Here is a 17,373-nt window from a genome sequence, read left to right on the forward strand (position 1 = left end):
GGAGTACCAGAGTTGTCTGGGTTGTACAATAAACAGCAATGCTGTGAGGTCCTCACCACCTCCCAGAATCAAAGGCCAAGGCTCTGGTTCAGCGGGTCCCTCCAGAGAGGCAGACTGACTGATGACTCACCCATGGGGGTTATTGGTGGGCCAGTAGGGTGGGAGGTATTTGCTAATTGTTCCCCTGCCTCTGGGTGGGGGGTGGGGCGGGGGAGGGCCACAGCCAGGAATCTCCCCAGGTGGCTGTGAAAGCGTCCCGAAGACTATGGACCAAAGAGCAAGGCTGCCACCTAATGGAGAAATCAGATATAATGGCTCACTGGTTGAGGGCCTGCTGGATACCAGGTGATGTTTTATTGGATTCTCACAACAGCCCTGTGAGAGAGGTGGAGACAAGGGCCCCGAGACACAAAATGATGAAGCCATGTGCGCAAGGCCCCAGTAGGGCAGGGTTTGAGCCTGGATTTGCACCTGTCGGGCCCACAAGAGAGCCCCGGGCTTCCCTCTGCATTCTCACGCTGGTCCAAGAGGAAGAGGACCCCTGGACTGGGCCGCTTGATTCCCTTCTGATGTCTGAACTTCCCCTTGACTTCCAGGCAGGGCCTGGAAAGAAAGAGACCCTCTGTCCCAGCACAGCCTGGAAATTAACAAGCTGCCATCTCCAATTGCAAGTCCAAAGCCAAAATGGGAAACTGAACTTCCTCTGGTCTCCACCACAAAGCTCCCAGCCCCGGGAGAGTGGTTTATAAACACGGGCCCGCGTGCACACACTCAGGCAAGAAGGCAAGAGACCCCGGCACATTCGAGCGTGTGGACGTGTGTGCCCCCACAGCACACACACACCTTGGACAGTCCAAGTCAGCCCCCGTCTTGCCTCTCCTTTTCTCATCCCAAGGACAGTCCTGAGTGCTGAGCAACTCTGGGCACTTCAGACGAGGCCGAGGGCTCTTGGGGGTCTTGAAGAGGTTGCTCTCTCTTCCCCTCCACCGGGAAACCCTTCCTCTGGCTGCAAATGGAGTGAAGAAGAATTCCTGCACAGACAGACAGAAGGACAAGGATGAAGAAGAGAAGGGACCATGTGCAAGGCACTCCCTCACTTCATCCTCAAGAGGATGTAGGTATTTTCCTCATTTGGCACATAAAGCAACAGAGACACAGAAAGACTGAGAAACTTGTTTAGGATGAACCAGCTGTACATGTGTGATTAAAGGGAGAGAAGTAAGGGGAGTGGAGACTCACCTGCAGCCACGGAGACATTTAAGGATTCGAGTCCTGGAGGCAGCTGCCGGCCGGGCTGGATGCTAAGGAGAAGCTGGCAGGAGGCCTGCACTTCCCGGGACAGACCAGAGCCCTCGTTCCCTGCAGGGTACGGGGGCCAGAGGGTTAGGGAGGCCCCAGCTGTTCACACAGGCACTCAGAAAATGCATGTCTGAGCACAGAAAAGCAGGGGCATCTACCTACCCAGCACTAGAAGAGTAGGCCGGTCCCAGAGGAACTCCAAGCAACTAGTGATGGGGATCTCGGAAGACAGGGAGATCTCAGGCCCCGGGCAGCCCACCGTGCCAGCCACGAGCCAGCCCTGCCGGGCTTTGGCCTGAAACAGGGAAAAAGAAATCATGCTCTAGCTCACCAAACCTTCATCAGAGCCCCGGCCTTGCCCATATATTCATTCCCTCGTTGAGCCACCAGATTCAGTCAATAGTTATTAAGCACCGGGCTTCCCTGGTGGTGCAGTGGTTGAGAGTCTGCCTGCCAATGCAGGGGACACGGGTTCGAGCCCTGGTCTGGGAAGATCCCACATGCTGCGGAGCAACTGGGCCCGTGAGCCACAACTACTGAGCCTGCGCGTCTGGAGCCTGTGCTCCGCAACAAGAGAGGCCACGATAGTGAGAAGGCCCGCGCACCGCGATGAAGAGCGGCCCCCACTTGCCGCAACTAGAGAAAGCCCTCGCACAGAAACGAAGACCCAACACAACCATAAAATAAAATAAATTAAAAAAAAAAAATGCAAACCTTTAAAAAAAAAAAAAAGTTATTAAGCACCTAGAACGGGCAGGCTCTGTTCTAGGCACTTGCATAAGGCAATGAACAAAACAGGCCCAAATGCTAGCCTCGTAGAAGGGTTGGTCAGGGAAGGCCTCACTGAAGTGACATTTGAATGCAGACCTGAAGGAGGTGAGGGAGCACCACGTAGACGTCTGGGGGAGGAATATTCTAGGCAGAGATCAGTAAGTGCAAAGGCCCTGAGGCGGGTGCTTACCTGGCATGCGTGAGGAGCAGCAGAACAAGGTGGCCAGTGGAAAGGGAGCCACTGAGACAGGAGAGGAAACAAAGGGCCACGTGAGGCAGGACCTCAGAGGCCGCTGGAAGGCCTTTGGCTTTTACTCCGAGAGATGCAAAGGCTTTGAAAGGTTTTTGAGCAGAGAACTAGTAACATGGTCTGACTTATGTCTCTACAGAATCACTCTGCCTATGTTGAGAGCCACGAGCAGAAACAAGCAGACCAGTTAGGTTTCTGCACTGATACAGGCCAGAGATGATGGTGGCTTGGACCAGAGTGGTAACAGTGGAGATGGTGAGAAATGGTGAGAATGTGGAAATAACATCAAGGTAAAAGCAAAAGGATATGCCAACAGGTGGGACATGGGGAGTGAGAGTAGGAAGAATCAAGGAGGGTGCCAAGGTTTTTGGGCCTAAACAACTGAAGGGATGGAGGAGTTGCCATCAATTGAGCTGGGTAAGTCTGCAAAAGGAACAGGAACAACATTTGGAAATCTTGTTTGAAATGCCCATAAGACAGAAAAAGAGAGCTGTTGAGCAGGCAACTACATATGTAAATCTGAGGTTCAGGAGCAAGATCCAGGAGGGATACAAGTCTGGGAGGCATTCGAATATAGATGGCATTTAAAGCCATCAGATTGGATGCGACCAACAAGAAATGAATATATACAGAAAAGAGATCCAAGGACTGTGACTTGGGAGCCCTGGGAGAGGATGGTCAGGGAAGCTGCTAAATACAGGGCAGTACTGCCCTCTTGTGTCCAGCAAGGGAAGCACAGCTGAAGAAAAATGTGTATGGACCAGAAGAGGGGTTTTATTAATACTTAGGTTTGCCCCTTCCTTCTTAGACATCAAAGTGGTTTTTTTTGGTGGTGGTGGTGGTGGTTTTGAGGGTTTCTTTTGTTGCTTTGTTTCTTCGCTTGTGGGAGGGACAAGGGGAAAGGCATAGACTAGTCCCTGTTCAGGTTGCCTTTCAAGCCGCGCCCCTACTGGAGGAACCAGGAGCCACCTGCTCCTCACAGCTGAGCATTTACTGATACCTACTTACTGGGCAGTGAGGCACTGAGTAAACCCGCAGGAGGAGCAAAGATGTACGCCTCGGAAGGGAGTGCAGTGAAAGTCCCTAACATCAGATTCTGCTCCGTGCGTGTGTGCTTTCCTTTCCTTTTTTTTTTTTTTTTGGCCGCGCCGCGGGGCATGTGGGATCTTAGTCCCCGACCGCGGATGGAACCCGCGCCCCCTGCATTTGAAGCGCGGAGTCTTAACCACTGGACTGCCAGGGAAGTCCCACCATGTGTGGTTTTTAAAACTCCGGATCTTTCTCTTCCTAAAGGGATTTAGAAGGATGTAGGAAGCGATACCAACACGCCCCCTTCTCTCCCTTTCGTCCATCAGCTGCTAGCTGGGGGCCCTTGGAGAGACTGAACTTGGCTCATTTCTTCTCCTTTACTGACACCCCGACCCCCACCTCCTTCTCCGCGCCATTACCTGTAAAAAACCGGCCAGGTCATCAGTGGAGAACACGTCCATCACCTCCATAGCCCCGGCGCTGGCCTTGCTGACTACAGGACTGAGCGGGCAGCTGCAAGATTTCCCCATGCCACCGTATGAGGCTGGGTAATCTCAAGCCCGGTGCCGTGCCCTCCCCCCAGCCCCCAAGAGTTAGGAGTGAGAATTTTGGCGTTGGGGAGGCCTGGCTGAGGGACCACCCAAGGGTCAAGGTGCTTAGGAACTCGGCTGCGCCTCCAAATTGGGGCACACGGGGAATAAGGGGAGGCCATGCCTGTTTCTCCGGCTGGTGATGACTTTATCCACTCCGAGAAAGTGAGCGGAGCGCAGCACGGCCCCAAGATTCCGGGGATCCTGTAGCCTCTCGAGGACGAGCCACAGCTGCTGGGGGTCGTCTCCTGGCCGAGCCTCCCCGGCCTCAGCCCAGGGCCGGGGCCGCAGCGGGCTCACTTCCATGCAGACGCCCTGGTGGACCTGGTAGCCGCAAAGGACGTCCAGCTTCCGCCGTCTGGGCCGCAGAACCGGGATGTCCCGCGCCTCAGCCGCGCGCAGCAGCTCGGCCCGCTCCCCCTGCAGCCCGGACCTACCGGCCTGGAGCAGGAGCCGGGCCACGCGGCGGCGGGCGGCCCGCAGAGCCAGGAGACACGGGGACAGGCCAAACAGAAGCTCCTGCCCCCAGGCCGGCCGCGGAGTCGGCGCCAGGTCATCCAGGAGCAGGCGGCTTAGCTCCTCCCCGCCGGGCCGCTCCCCACGCCCCGCCGCTTGGGAGAAAGGACGCGTGAGGAGGCGACCACAGCAATGCCAGGTCGCGCCGCCGAAGGCCGAGAGCAGTGCCATGGTCGATGCCCCAGCTGCGTCCTCAGGAGTGGTCAACCCCGCCGGGGCCCGCTCCCAGGCCCCCAAAGCGGGTGAAGGGGACCCGAAGGCTGCCCCCGGCCCACCCCCTCAGATACAGGAAAGGCCAGGATTCCCAGTCGGGTACTGACCAGAACCCGGCCGCAGAACCTAGACAGGACCCTCCCGGACCCCACGTGAGCCACTCCGCTTCCGCGTTCGGACGGCCCCGCCCCCGGCCGGAGCCGCACGGCGCATGCCCGGCGGCCAGGTCGTTCCCACAGCGCCCCCTGCAGGGCCGGCTGAGCGACGACCTCCACCGCCCAGTCACTGGCCCGAGGGGTGCTCGCCGCTGAGCTGACCCTACCGTGGGCTGCGTTCTGCACCCTTCAAGGTCCCAGGAGGCTGGAGGACCTCATTCACCCTGGTACCAGCAAAGGACACTTTAAGGGGATGTGTTGGCTTTCCTGTTCAACCTGGTTAGTCGTGGTGACTCCCTCCCCACATCCCGTCCTCCACCGGGCGCTGGTGACTTTCCTCAGAAGATTCTCCTACATCCAGCCCCTCCTCTACGCCTCCATTGCCTGTCAAACCGTCGTCACCAGTCAGCAGGACCCCACCAATAACTTCCTGTGCCATGGCGCTGATTCTCTAAGTGACAGCTCTGTGCCTGACCTGCACCTGCTGACAAACCAACCGATGCCCTTGGCCCACGGGTAATGGCCAGACTCCTTGCTCAGGACTCAGACCCCAGGGGGATCCAGGCAAGGAGCTACCTTTTCAGCCCCACCTCACTCCTGCACTAAGTTCTGTGCTGTTCCCACAACACTGCATGCTCTTCCGGGCCTCCCAGCCTTGCAAGCTCTGTTGTCTTCTTTTCTGGCAGGCAAACTCCTACCCATTTTCAAGACCCAGCCCAAAGGTAATCCACACTCCAGGAGTGATGCCCCCAATCCACCCACCTTCCCACTCTCCTGGAAGAAACCCTGAGACACAACCATTCCTGATCACAGGAAGGGGGAAGGCCTGAAAGACACTTCTGAAGCCAAGGTAGGTTGTCACAGTTTTTCTTTTTTAATGATCACAGTGAAACCCACATGGGAGGCAGGCCCTGGTACTCTGCTGCCATAGAGTGGAGTGAGGACCCCACCGGGGACTGAGAAGCCACAGTGGGGCTGGAGAACTGGGATGGGGAATAGATGGGGTGAGGGGTGGGATGCAGGGAAAGGAGGAAGCCCAGAGCCCCGAAAGCCATTCAGATGGAAGGTGAGGGCTTCCCTCTGCCTCCTCATCCTGAAGGGACGGGGGTGGGGTGCAAGAAGATAGGGGAAAGCCCCACTTTTGGCCACAGTCCCTTTCCAGGTCAAAGGGAAGAGACCAAGGACAGCAAACAAAGGTCAAAGAGCCCAAAACGGAGACCAAGAATGAATCAGCAGGTAAAACAATCAGGGACACCACCTCCTCTCCCCTGCCCATTTTTCAAATTTGGTGGAAACAATTTGACAAGATTATATGAAACCTCAAACAAGTTTTCCAGCCCCTGGTGGGGGTGGGGAAAGGAAGTGGAATCCAAGGGTCCAGAAATCAACACCCCAAATCCAGAGGCAGGTGCCAAGCCTTGAGGGGCAGGGAGGGAAGGAGGAGCTCCCCACAGGAAACTAGGTCACCTGCTCCGTGGGCCTCATCTGGATGTCTCCGATCTGCGGAAGGCACAAGGCTTGAGGAAGCCAGGACGCTCTCCCCACCCCCTTAAAGCCTCCCTGCTCGTCTCCTCTGGGGACGGTTGGGCTCCTCCAGGGGATGGACATCCAAGGCCAGACTCACCTGGACGTGTGGCGGGGTGCTGAGGACATAGATGACAGCCTTGGCCACATCCTCAGGTTTGAGACACTGAGAGCACCAGGGGAAAGGGGTGAGATGAGGGCCGGATGGATCCAAGTTCCCTCCCACCATTGAGGTCCTCTCCAGCATCCCCATTCCCACCCCCACCCTGCAGGAGGGGTGACAGGCTGGCTAGAAGGGTGAGGTCTAAAGGCCAGGGTTCCCTCTGCCTTCATTTAGGAAGTGAATGGCTTCCCTGGGCCCCACCTTCATGTGTTCATAGGTGGCAGCTGCCTTCTCAGGGTCCTTGTCATGGAGTTTGAAGGCGAATTGTGTCTCCACCACTCCTGGAGAGATGCACTGGGCCAACAGAGACAGCCTGCTCAGGAGCTGAGCCCCAGTCAGAGGCCAGGCCTTGGGGAGGTTGCAGAGAAAGGATGGAAGCCAAAGGGCCCCAGCTTCACAGTGATGGCTGCCCGATGTCCAGCAGCCACCTCCTCCCTCCAGAGCTGCCACTGGGGATTATCAGAATGATTCCTACCAGCTACAGAGCCATTACTATAAGCCAGGTCAGTTTTACAAAGTGGTGTCCCTTAAAACCTCATAACCTGAGAGGTATTATCATCTCCATTTTACAGATGAGAAGACTGAGGCTTGGGGAGGTTGAGCGAGTCACCCAAGGTCATACAGCCTTCAAGGGAAGAGCCCAGGGTCCCACTTTCCAGCCGTGGTTTCCCACAATCCCTTGCTTTCCCTCAGTCTCACCCCACCATGTTCCCTTCAGGTCACCCGCCTCCCACCTCAAAGTCCGAGAAATGCGGGAACTCAAGTAGTGAGCAGGGCCACGCAAGTAGCAGCAGAGCCCAGTAGATGTGGGCCCAGTACAGACCCGGGAGCTCTAAGCAGCACAGCCAGGACATGGGCCCCCGGGCCGCGAGTGTGTGGGGTGAGCGGGCGGGTGCCTCCCCACCCCCACCAGGGCCAGGCCACCCCTCACCGTGGCTCGGATGTGGGTCTGGGCCTCCCGAAGCTCTTGCCTCAGCCCCTCTGTCAGCGCAGTGACGGCGTACTTGGTAGCACTGTAGAAATGGGCCACGGACTGGGGTGGCACTTGGTGGCCAGACATGCTGGGTGGAGGGAGGGAAGGGGAAAGGAGAGAGTGAAGCAGTGCCCCCTGCTGTACCAGCCAAGCCCACCCGCTGGACGCCTTCTAAACGGGACCTCCAGAGGCCATCCTCACGGCCACTGGCCCAGCTTCTGTAATTCAAGCAGCTCCTGTGAGCCCCACTCTTCCTAGAAGTCCTCCCTACGCCGACCACAGCATTCACTCTCCAGTCCACGCAGGTTGTCAGAACTCTCTCGATTTCATCTGTGTGTTCGCGGATGTGGTTCTATTGGGAGATCTGTGGGACAGAGGCCACGTCTCCGGGGACTCCTCAGTGACAGAGACTGTGCAGTCTTTGTGCCACGAGGTGAGGTTCATGCCGCGGCCTGAGGACTGGAGAACCTCAGTCCCAGGAGAGCCCCCAGGCTTCAGCTGCAAAGGGGCTGAGCTACCCCTTCCAGCCAACTAGAGGCTGGCATTTGACACATACTATTCTTCCCCTCACCACAGTCATGCCATTTGGGTATTAACTGGGTGTTAAACCCCTGTTTTACCACCCAGGAAACGGAGGTCAAAAGAGGTCAAATGGGCCGCAGCAGATCACCCAGCTTGGAGGGTGCATGGTGATCTGAGCTCTAGCCCTCGGCCACTGGCCTCACCTGTTGATGTTAATGATGTGCCCGTCATCCACCTTCCGCTCCCTCATAGACTGGTAGGCTTCCCGTGTGCAGATGCTGAGGCCCAGCACGTTCACCTGCAGGCCAGAGGGGCAATGGGGTGTCTCCAGCTTGGGCCCATCTGAGCAGGTGATGGAGCCACAGAGCACCCTGGGGCGGGGGCGCGGGGGGCATCCAAAACAGAGTCCAGGTCCTACCAGAGACCAATGAAGGGGACAGGGCACCTGGCTTTAGGTTCCCCTCCCCCTCAAGCCACCAGCCCCAGCTGACAGCAGAGGCAGCACCTCTCCCTGGACGATGCCCCCCACACGCACCCATGACCCAGGAACCCTCCCTGTCTTGGCCGTCTCCTGTGCAAACAGCAGGACCTCTACCTTAGGGAATCATCTCCTTTCTTCTCCAAATACCCTACTCTTCTCTGGGACAGAGTCACTGGCTCGCCTCTCTCCTAAACAGCCTAAAATCCTTCCTAAAATGACTTTAAAAATCTCTCTCCTCAGGACAGATCTTAGCCTCTCCCCACCTTACCCACTACTCTCTGTGCCTTTCCTGTCCCTCCCTTGAGACTACAGTGGAGAGAAGGCCTGATGCTCCTTCATTCCACGCCTTCCTTTAACCTCTGTTCCATCTGTAAGACTAGGCACAGAGACTCTTCAGAGGGTGGGGTAACTTGTCACAGGATGGCAAGGGACGTCCCAAGGGCATGGGGGCTTCCTGCCTTCCTTGGCCCCCTCCCACTCCTGCTCCTCTGGCAGAGGTGACCCCAGATCCCCGCCCTTCCTGGAACAGAGGCCTGAAGAAGTGTCGCTGCTCTAAAGCTCCTGCCCAGCCCCACCCCTTTAGCCTCACCCACGAGGACAAGCAGCGATAAAGCTTTCAGCAGGTCTTCGCTCTCTCCTCTGGGGAAGAGAGGAGACCAGCCGGGAGATTAGATGTTTCTCTTTATCGGGTGTCAGAGCCAGGCATCAGGACAAATACTGTTGGTGTAAACCTGCCCCAGCATTCACGGCAGGACATAAGAGGTTTCCAGCCCTGCTTCTGGTCCTCTTAACAATGTGGGTTTCTGGGGCAGAGAACTCAGCTCCTGAGGACGGATGGATGGAGTAAGAGAAACAGATCCCCTTGGGCCAGGGGAGTGGATTCTCCTAGGTATAGGGGTCAGGGGTTCCCTGTGTGTTCAATGATGCGGTTCTATTGGGAGATGCCTCGTAAGACGATCCTAAGAGAATTACATAGTATTCAAGCTGAAAGGGGTCTTAGGGATTTAATATATGTGCCTCACTTTACAGATGGGTAAGCCGAGGTCCAGGTTTAAAGACTCCCTTACTGCAGGTGAGGACCACAACTCGGATCTCCCAGAAGGCTCTCTGAGGGCGAAGGCAGTGCTTCATTTCCCCTGTTTATTGTTTCAACTTTCATTGCATATTTCTGGGCCCAAGCACCTGTTAGGTGCTAAATCTATTGTGAGCACATGTGAAAAGGATTGTGAGGGGAAAGAAGCATCCCATTTACACAATGCTTTCAACTTCTCAGAATATTTTCATACCCCAATATTGCCTCACAGTACAGTCTAGAAGTTGAAAACCCATGTCCTGAAGGCTGTGTTTGGTCCACACATGGTTTTGAAATATTTTAAAATTCACTTCCAATATGTATTGGAAGGTTTCATATATTCAAAAAATATCTGTGGAGCGTTTGCAGGCTGAGGCTATAACAGAGAGTAAAATAGACAAAACTCCTTGCCCTCCTGGAGCTGAGGTTTCGGTGAATGGGAGGGGTGAGGTTCCACATGAAAATCTAGGTCCCCTCTGCTCTCAGAGAAGTCATAGGATCTGGCCCCACTGCCCAGACTGCAGCGCAGCCACCCCCCCCGACATCCATGCGCTTTCCCATATGAGCCGCCTCCCTCCTTTACGTACCTACCCAGCCCCGGCGGACACTGGAGTTTGTGACCCCAGATATTGATGGTCTAGGTGTGTTTCATCCCAATTAAATGTGACAAGACTGAAGCTCAGAGAGCGTTAACTACCTGCCTGAAGCCACATAGTTACTGGCGGGGCTGAGTGAGATCATCATCTTCTTCATCTCCTGTCTCCCGGTCCCTTTTCTTCCTATAAGACCATGGTCCCAAGCACTCAGCACAGTGCTGACACTTGGGGACGTTCAAGCGACAGTTCTCTCCCCCTATCCATATCTCTTCCAAAAGAAGGAAATCAGCCTAGACTTCAAGAACTGCCCCCAGGGGCTCAAAGGAAAGAAGAATGAAAAAGATATGGCCATTCATCCACTCTCTCTCCTTCGGGGGAGGAGAAGCAGGGGAGAGTGCCCCAGGTAGGAAACTGAAGGCCCCTCTCAGTAGACGTCTATCCCCAGCAGCCCCCCGGCTCCTGGCTCCCCGCTCTTCTCCCAGCCTCTCCCCCATCCCTGTCACCCCCAGCCACAGGCCTGCAGACCTTACATTGAACATGTCCTTCCAACCGCTGGTGCTGCCTGAGAGCAGGGTGTCAGGCCGGGCCAAGCCAGCGTTGTTGATACAGATGTCCACACCGCTGTGCTGAGAGCGGACCGCCGAGAACATGGAGAGGATGTCCTCCTCATTTGACAGGTCACATCTGTAGGGGATCAAAGTCCCGGGGTAGCCTGCACTCTTACATTCGGCAGCCAGCTCCTATGAAACCCAACAGGGGTCTAACTGGGGTGAGCTGCTCACTCCACGCCTCCCCACCCAGAGATAACCTCCCACCGGTGTCACTGCTCACAGAACTCTCGCCTTTGGCGGCCACGTTGCAGCCACAGAGATGTTGGGACTGCCCATCCCCAAAGTGTGTCCTCTTTGGTCAAAGTCCCGGGGGGGGGGGAGGGGTGAGAGCACTCCCTGAGGGAGGGAGGGGGAGGCTGAGATCATCAATGGAGGAACCTGAGGGATAAACTCGAGTCTTCAGGTGTAAAAGGGGAGAAGGGCTGGGGCTGTGAGCGTGTCAGAGAAGGGGCTCAGGGATCCTGGGAATGGAGTGATATCTCTTTTCTGACTCTCTCCCAATAGGAACACACCTCCGCTGGTAGGGGAGATGCAAGCCTCCCCCAACCCCCTGCTTCTTCTGCCGGTGCCAAGAGTCACTGAGCTGGTTACACCAGGGCCTCGATTCTCTTCTCTCCCATCACTCCGTCCAGTCCCTCCCAGAAGGGCTTATATCTAAACTATCGCCCTCCCTCCACAAATTGCAGCCAGTCGGCTCAGAGTCCTCACACATACGTTTCAGTTTAGCCCAACTGCCAGTCTCCCCTCACTCCGCCTATAGAAAGGGTCAAGAAGTCAGGACAGATTCTTTCTCTCTGACCCACGGTGCACCACCCTCCACCCCAAAGTTTCTCTGGACACTATGAGCCAAGCCAGGTGGCAGGTGACATTGGGTACCCCTGTGCATTGCCAGGGTCCTCAAGACACTGAGGATCCCTGAGAGAGAAAGATCTGAGAAAGACGGGCCATTGAGAGATGGCTATGAGGGAAGCTGCCATTCAGAATCAGGAAGAAAACAAGCTATGTGGTAGCCTTGGAGGCCAGTGACCGGGCACCTGAGCCTCGTGAAGGTGACCATGTACATGTGTAGGAGGGAGAGGGTTGGCGGGTGCAGGGCGCCCTAGAGGAAGGCCGGCTTGGCCAGCTGCCCTGGAACACCTTCCTTCCCCCAGACCAAGCTGAGAATAAAGGGCTGGGTCAGGTGACCTAGGAAATTCTTTTCTGCTTTAACTTTCCAAGAGTTTAAGAGGTACAGTCCTCAGGGACCCAGAAGTCCCCTTTCACCTGATTTTACCTACTCACGACCACCTCAGGAAATAGGGCTTCTTGTTGTAGGAGGCCAGAACTCAAATTTTGTTTTAGTATCGATGAATGAGTGAATCAACCAATCCATAAAAGCAGACTGTGGACAAAGAAGCCTGGAATTCTCCCCTCCCCTGGCATGCAACTTCTCCCTTCCTCCTCCAGACTCAAAGCCCTGCAGGAAAGCCAGAATGGAGGGACTCCCTGTCACTGCCTTCTCTGCCCTACCTGTCCTCATCTATCCTCAAAAATGACCTGAAATCATGTCAGTCCCGTCACAGCAGAGCCATTCTTCCCTCATTAAAGGAGATACCCTGGGGCTGAGTGATCAGCCTGGGGATCTCCTTTGGGCTCAGGGACCCCTTTCCTGGCTGGTTGGGGGTCGGGAGGTGGTAGGAAGAGAAGGCAAGAGTGGCTTTAGAATTAGGGAATCAAGTGTTCTAATCCCTGGTCTGATCCTCTAGGCTCCAAAGTGCGGGCTGGGCCCTGAGCGCCTCAGGATAGGAGAAAGGGAGGGGCAGAGTGGGGCAACAGTATAGCCAGGTGACCTTGGGACTATCTAGGAGGCTATAAAGTGCACCTTTGGTCAGCAGCAGGGTGGGGGGGACCGTCCTCCTTCCGGTACACCTTCCCACTCTGCCCCCACCCAAGGCCTCCTCACCCTCTCCCCGCCCAGGGACTTTGAGCAAGGGTGGAGATAAAGCTAAGCACTAGCCCAATCCCTGAGAGGGGTCTTGCCAGGGGCAAATCCAAAGTGATCCTATGACGGAAGTTTCTTGTATCCTTCCTCCCTGCTCCAACATAGCCAACTTCATTTCAGTTTTCTCTGAGCTCTTATTGCTTACAACTCTTGGGGCTCCCAACCCACGTTAAGAGAAAAACCAGGAGGTTCAGTTCCACAATGCTTTGTCCCCCAGGGCTCACATGTTCAATGCCCTATTTCGCCTAGTCAGTCCCACCTGGGACAGTGAGATTGAAGAAAGGTCTACCTATATATCCCATTCGTCCCTTATGTCCATCGGGTAGGAGCTAACCCTCACATTTCGGGGGAAGATGGAGCTGAGCCTCTTCAGAAAAGTTCCACTCCCACCCCAACCCCACTCGCAGTCCTGGGTGAAAATGATCACGATCAAAACCTCTAGCTCCTGCTCACTTTGCTTGGCTTTGTGGGCTAGGTCTGGGGACCAGAGGAAGCAATCCAGTAGCCCACTTAGCCACTGAGGTGGGAAAGCTTTCCTTCCTTCTCCCTGGCTTAGCCCCTGATCTCTGGCTTCTCCCTTCCTCAGCCAGCCCGGGCATGCAGGTCGGGGAGAAGGAGAAAGATGCCAGTGAGTCAGAGATTTGGTATACTGGAGTAGAGGCTGTCAGGAGAAAAGGCTCCTTAAAAGACTGGACTTTGAAAAGCGAAGGTGGAGTCCTGCCCTGAGGGGTCCAAAAGCAGCCTCCCCTCCGCCTAGGCATCCGTCTCTCTTGCCCCTGAGCCTGCTGCAAGTGACCCTGGGGTGGCGGGCAAGTGAGGGCAGCGTGACAGCTTGGCTCCGACCACTCCTCCTCCCCCACCTGGACCCTAGCCCGGCAGAAAACGACGCCACCCAGAGCGACCCGTTCCCCAGCAGGGCCTTACCTCGATGTTGCCCACGGTGCGGGCACAACCCACCACCTTCAGTCCCTGCTGGACCAGGGCTCGGGCCACGGCCGCGCCGACGCCCCCCGAGGCTCCCGTCACCAGTGCCAGCCGGTCACGCCACCGCTCCATGCCGGCCCTGGCCAGGGTCCCGAGCCGCCCGCCCACCTCGCTTGGGGAGCCGAGCACTTGGATCGCAGAGCTCCGCCCCGGGTCGTAGGGGCCCGGCCACTCTCTTGTCACCACCGCGGCAACCGCCGCCGACCTGCCCCAGTCAGAGCTGCGCCTGGACCTGCCTCCACTGTGGCCTGCCTCCGCCCCCGGCTCCACCCTCCGCTGCTCCGCAAATGGCCACATCCCGCCGGAGGACCAACAGCGGCCTGGCCACCCCGCCCCCTGCGCCTGCAGCGCGGGCACGGCCCCGCCCCCCTCCGGCCCCCTGCGCCGGGAGGAAACCGCTCCTCGCGGGACAGGGCCGGACGGTGCTGGGAGTTCGCAGTCCAGCTTTCCTGGTGAGCTCCTACCCTTCGGGGAGGAAAACGAAGTTTGGCGGGGGCTTGCACCAGGCCCGAGAACGCACGTACTCCTGACTCCTGCTCGGTCTGCCTTCCCTGTTCCTGACTCCTAAGGCCAGGAAGAGAAATTAAGGGCACTTAAGGTGACTCCAACGCCTTCCTAAACCAGCCGGTGGCTGATGGGAAGGATTCAGCTCAGAAAGGGCTGAGTGTCTCAGCTGTCAATGCTGGGTGACCTTGGGAGGGGCTTTCAACCCTACCTGATCCCTTGGCCTTACTAACCAAGGAGAACTGATGGTTAAAAATGCAAAGACCCCGAAGTACACGTGTATTGGGGGGGTTGTATCCCTAATGGCCTACAGTCTACAACTTTCCTAAGCCCTCCCACTCCCATTGGAGCAAATGTATCACGGTGTATGTAAGAGAGTAAAGCAATAGCTAACATTTATGGAGTGCTTACTGTGTGACAGGCACTTTTATACGCACTTTAAATATATTAATATCCCCAAGAGCCATATGAGATAGTACCTATTAACACTTTCATTTTATAGACTATACTGAGACAAATGTGAAGCCTGGCTTGGATGGCAAGCAGTCCAGTATTAGGCCAGGGGATGTGCTCCTAAACTGCCTTCACTCCATTCTCCTTTGTCTCTTCTTAGGTTGTTGGTTCTGTCCAAAGTAGAACTCACTTTTCTGACGACTAAGGATATTCCATCAAAGCATGAAAACTGCCTCACTTCTGCATTCTTTATATAGCCATCCTTCCAAAAAGAAAACTTATCTCTGCATAACTACTGGAATCCTGCTACTGCAAGCAATGGAATAAGCAGTGAATGTGGCTGGTTTATTCATTCAACAAGCACTCCTGTGTTTGGCCCCAGGGGCAAAGATTAAAACAAAACAAAACCAGCCCTTGCTTAATTTAGGGATCTCGAGAGGACCTGACTGCCAGGTGGTGGAGAGGGGTTTGGGCTCAGAGCCAAGGGCTGTGGGAGACCCTTAGTCATTTTTTATGGATTCCAGGATGAAAGCAAACAAGAGTCAGAAAGGAATGACTCACTTTATCTCTGCCCCAATCCCTATACAACACTTTGATTTGAAAAGACAACTCAGGGGTGGATCAAAAAAATGCCACCAACTACAAAAGTTCAATCTCACTAAGCTTCTGCTGTTGCCCATTTGAAATCTGATTAGAAGTCTGATTAAGCGGTAGAAAGCCTATAAAATTCACTCCATCCCCACCGCACAGAGGTATTGACTGCCCCACTATTTGTCTGCTGCCCACCAAGTATTATCAACCTGTAGACACAAAGCTCTAAGCACATGAGTTTACTGGATTACTGACTCAACCTTTTAAATGGCAGCCAAATGCTACTCCTAGGGGAATCTCTCCTTCTTCAGTACTCACAGACAGCTTGTGAAAGCAGTAAACTGTAACGCCATAGTGACCTTATTGTTGGAAACCAGGTAAGGAACAGGCACTTCACAGGCTGCAGTGAGGTCAGCTCTCAGTGCAGCCTGCTGCTCCCAGTTCTCTACATGCTGAGTAATTACTTAGCAGGAAACCTTTGGTTGAAATTCTGCCAAGTTTTGTTCTCATTCTTCTAGTTCAATATGAACCTCTGAATTTAAGGTGCTTTGTGTTATGTATCAGGGAACGTTATTAATAACAGCAATTAAAAGTCTCATGAGGAAGTAAGATGCTAGCCAGTATTTAAAGGTATCGCAGCAAACTTATTCTTTCAAAACAGAAGACTGGAAACTGCTTTTCTCGGTTGTCAACTCTGATGAAGGGAAGAATTTTGTCTTCAGCAATCTGTTTCTCTCTCCTCATTTGCTCTTCATCCTGTCTAACATCAACACTGGCCAAGTACCAAGACCACAGGTGGCAAATTAAAATACTGCCACACATTAAGCAGAAACATGTACACCAAATTTTACTATGCGTATTAATAAATATTCTTTATTTTAAATTTTGCACATTGCGCTTTAACATTACATCCAAACATTTCGCAAGTGGATGTCTACTTTGTAAAACCATATATTCAGCTCATTGTCATTTCTGTACAGAAGTATAAGTACAACATTACTTTTTGCCACTAAGTTGCTTTTTAGTAAGTCTCACAGGAAGAGAAACATTTAATGAAAAGGGATGGCTTAAATCATACGGCAGGCCTGCGCAGCCACACAACTAAAGACACAAGCCTGAAGAAAGAACAAACTAAGGAGGTTACCTCCACCGTCTCCCAAAACAAGAAAGAATCACATTGATTTAAGATAAAATTTTGCCATAAGTCACTAAATTAAGAGTTTGTTTTGAAAGAGAAGGCGCAGTAGTCATCTTCAGTGTTTCATTGAAAGACAGAGCTATTTTATTTATTTAATTTGCTCCAGCCGTTGTCAACCAGCCACTACAAATGGGGCTCTTGTGATCATTTAAGCGGCAGTATTTATTAAATTTCTCCTTCAGATGCTGTCGGTATTGTTCTCTATTGCTGTAGAAAGACTGGTTATTAGCCATAAATGACTGTATTTCATCTTGTGAGATAAAGATTTCCTCATCTGAAGTACATTCAGACTCATCCTGCAAATTAAAGCAGTAGTTAAGACTATGACTTAAATTAAGAATGCAAAATGCTATGGTGATGGAGGACAGAGAAAAATTAAAGCAGTCTAACCTTTAGTTTAATTAGAATGTTTACAGGATAGGCATAATGTCATTCTGTCTTAGAAAGTACTAAGTAAGAATAAAAGGCAACTCAACTTGGTTTAAAACTCTGGATCTGTAATTTGTCCTAGAAGCCTACAAGCAGACTCCCAACACACTTCAGCCTTCAAAAGTGATTAGGGATGGTTACAAATAGCTACCAAATTTTAAATAACCTGACTTATCTCTGGCTGGTTCTATGTTGAAACTTTTATCTCTACACATTAAGTAAAATATAACCTTTTTTAAACTTATGAAATACACAGCATCACCATTAAACTTTACAACCATATAAAAAAGAAAAAAGCTAATATTCTAAAGGATTTGGTTCTCTTGGGATCCCATAATGACTACAGAAAAGATACCACCCTTCTCCTTCTTTGCCCCTCCTCCAAGTCCCACACAAACTATGCACTGGGTTGCTTGGAATCAGGTATAATTCATCTAAAGTATCAAGAATTGGAGTCAGTAATAAAAG

The 17,373-nt window shown here is 53.6% G+C and overlaps 3 protein-coding genes across 9 annotated transcripts in view; all 3 read right to left on the bottom strand.

Annotated features, from left to right (window-relative positions):
- Nucleotides 1–323: 323 nt before the first annotated feature.
- MRM1 (mitochondrial rRNA methyltransferase 1) lies at nucleotides 324–4,879 on the bottom strand. Of its 2 annotated transcripts, XM_061175477.1 has the most exons (6): nucleotides 4,064–4,879; nucleotides 3,769–3,862; nucleotides 1,462–1,594; nucleotides 1,240–1,359; nucleotides 844–1,031; nucleotides 324–603 (listed from the first exon to the last, which is right to left on the bottom strand). In XM_061175477.1, exons 1-5 carry the CDS (start codon nucleotides 4,624–4,626, stop codon nucleotides 886–888), a joined length of 1,056 nt encoding a protein of 351 aa, XP_061031460.1. In that variant the 5' UTR covers nucleotides 4,627–4,879; the 3' UTR covers nucleotides 324–603; nucleotides 844–885. The 2 variants fall into 2 exon arrangements, with proteins under 2 accessions (XP_061031460.1, XP_061031459.1); XM_061175476.1 differs by having other exon boundaries at nucleotides 324–1,031.
- A 795-nt stretch (nucleotides 4,880–5,674) lies between these two features.
- DHRS11 (dehydrogenase/reductase 11) lies at nucleotides 5,675–13,981 on the bottom strand. Its single transcript, XM_061176154.1, has 7 exons — nucleotides 13,671–13,981; nucleotides 10,685–10,894; nucleotides 8,209–8,303; nucleotides 7,442–7,571; nucleotides 6,712–6,804; nucleotides 6,448–6,513; nucleotides 5,675–6,323 (listed from the first exon to the last, which is right to left on the bottom strand). Exons 1-7 carry the CDS (start codon nucleotides 13,800–13,802, stop codon nucleotides 6,282–6,284), a joined length of 768 nt encoding a protein of 255 aa, XP_061032137.1. The 5' UTR covers nucleotides 13,803–13,981; the 3' UTR covers nucleotides 5,675–6,281.
- Nucleotides 13,982–16,150: 2,169 nt separating this feature from the next.
- Nucleotides 16,151–17,373, bottom strand: part of GGNBP2 (gametogenetin binding protein 2) — a 30,768-nt gene continuing 29,545 nt past the window's right edge. For 4 of the 6 annotated variants that reach the window (XM_061174712.1, XM_061174713.1, XM_061174714.1 and 1 more), the window contains exon 15: nucleotides 16,151–16,772. In XM_061174712.1, coding sequence (XP_061030695.1) covers nucleotides 16,569–16,772 — 204 coding nt within the window. In that variant the 3' untranslated portion in view covers nucleotides 16,151–16,568. The remainder of the gene's footprint in view (nucleotides 16,773–17,373) is intronic. The other 2 variants (XM_061174716.1, XM_061174715.1) reach the window with 1 other exon arrangement.

This window comes from Eubalaena glacialis, chromosome 19 (assembly GCF_028564815.1).
Source record: "Eubalaena glacialis isolate mEubGla1 chromosome 19, mEubGla1.1.hap2.+ XY, whole genome shotgun sequence".
In the NCBI taxonomy this organism is placed as follows: domain Eukaryota; kingdom Metazoa; phylum Chordata; class Mammalia; order Artiodactyla; family Balaenidae; genus Eubalaena; species Eubalaena glacialis.

What these genes read in the sequence shown, in the direction of transcription:
- MRM1 (XM_061175477.1), bottom strand. Translation starts at nt 4,626, where the DNA reads ATGGCACTGCTCTCGGCCTTCGGCGGCGCGACCTGGCATTGCTGTGGT. An exon ending in ACCTGGCCGGTTTTTTACAG is followed by an intron (nt 1,595 to 3,768) that starts GTAATGGCGCGG and finishes TCCCTGTTTCAG; the next exon opens with GCCAAAGCCCGGCAGGGCTG. An exon ending in GCCTACTCTTCTAGTGCTGG is followed by an intron (nt 1,360 to 1,461) that starts GTAGGTAGATGC and finishes CGTACCCTGCAG; the next exon opens with GGAACGAGGGCTCTGGTCTG.
- DHRS11 (XM_061176154.1), bottom strand. Translation starts at nt 13,802, where the DNA reads ATGGAGCGGTGGCGTGACCGGCTGGCACTGGTGACGGGAGCCTCGGGG. An exon ending in GCACCGTGGGCAACATCGAG is followed by an intron (nt 10,895 to 13,670) that starts GTAAGGCCCTGC and finishes TGGGTTTCATAG; the next exon opens with GAGCTGGCTGCCGAATGTAA. An exon ending in GCACCCCGCCACACGTCCAG is followed by an intron (nt 6,324 to 6,447) that starts GTGAGTCTGGCC and finishes TGCCTTCCGCAG; the next exon opens with ATCGGAGACATCCAGATGAG.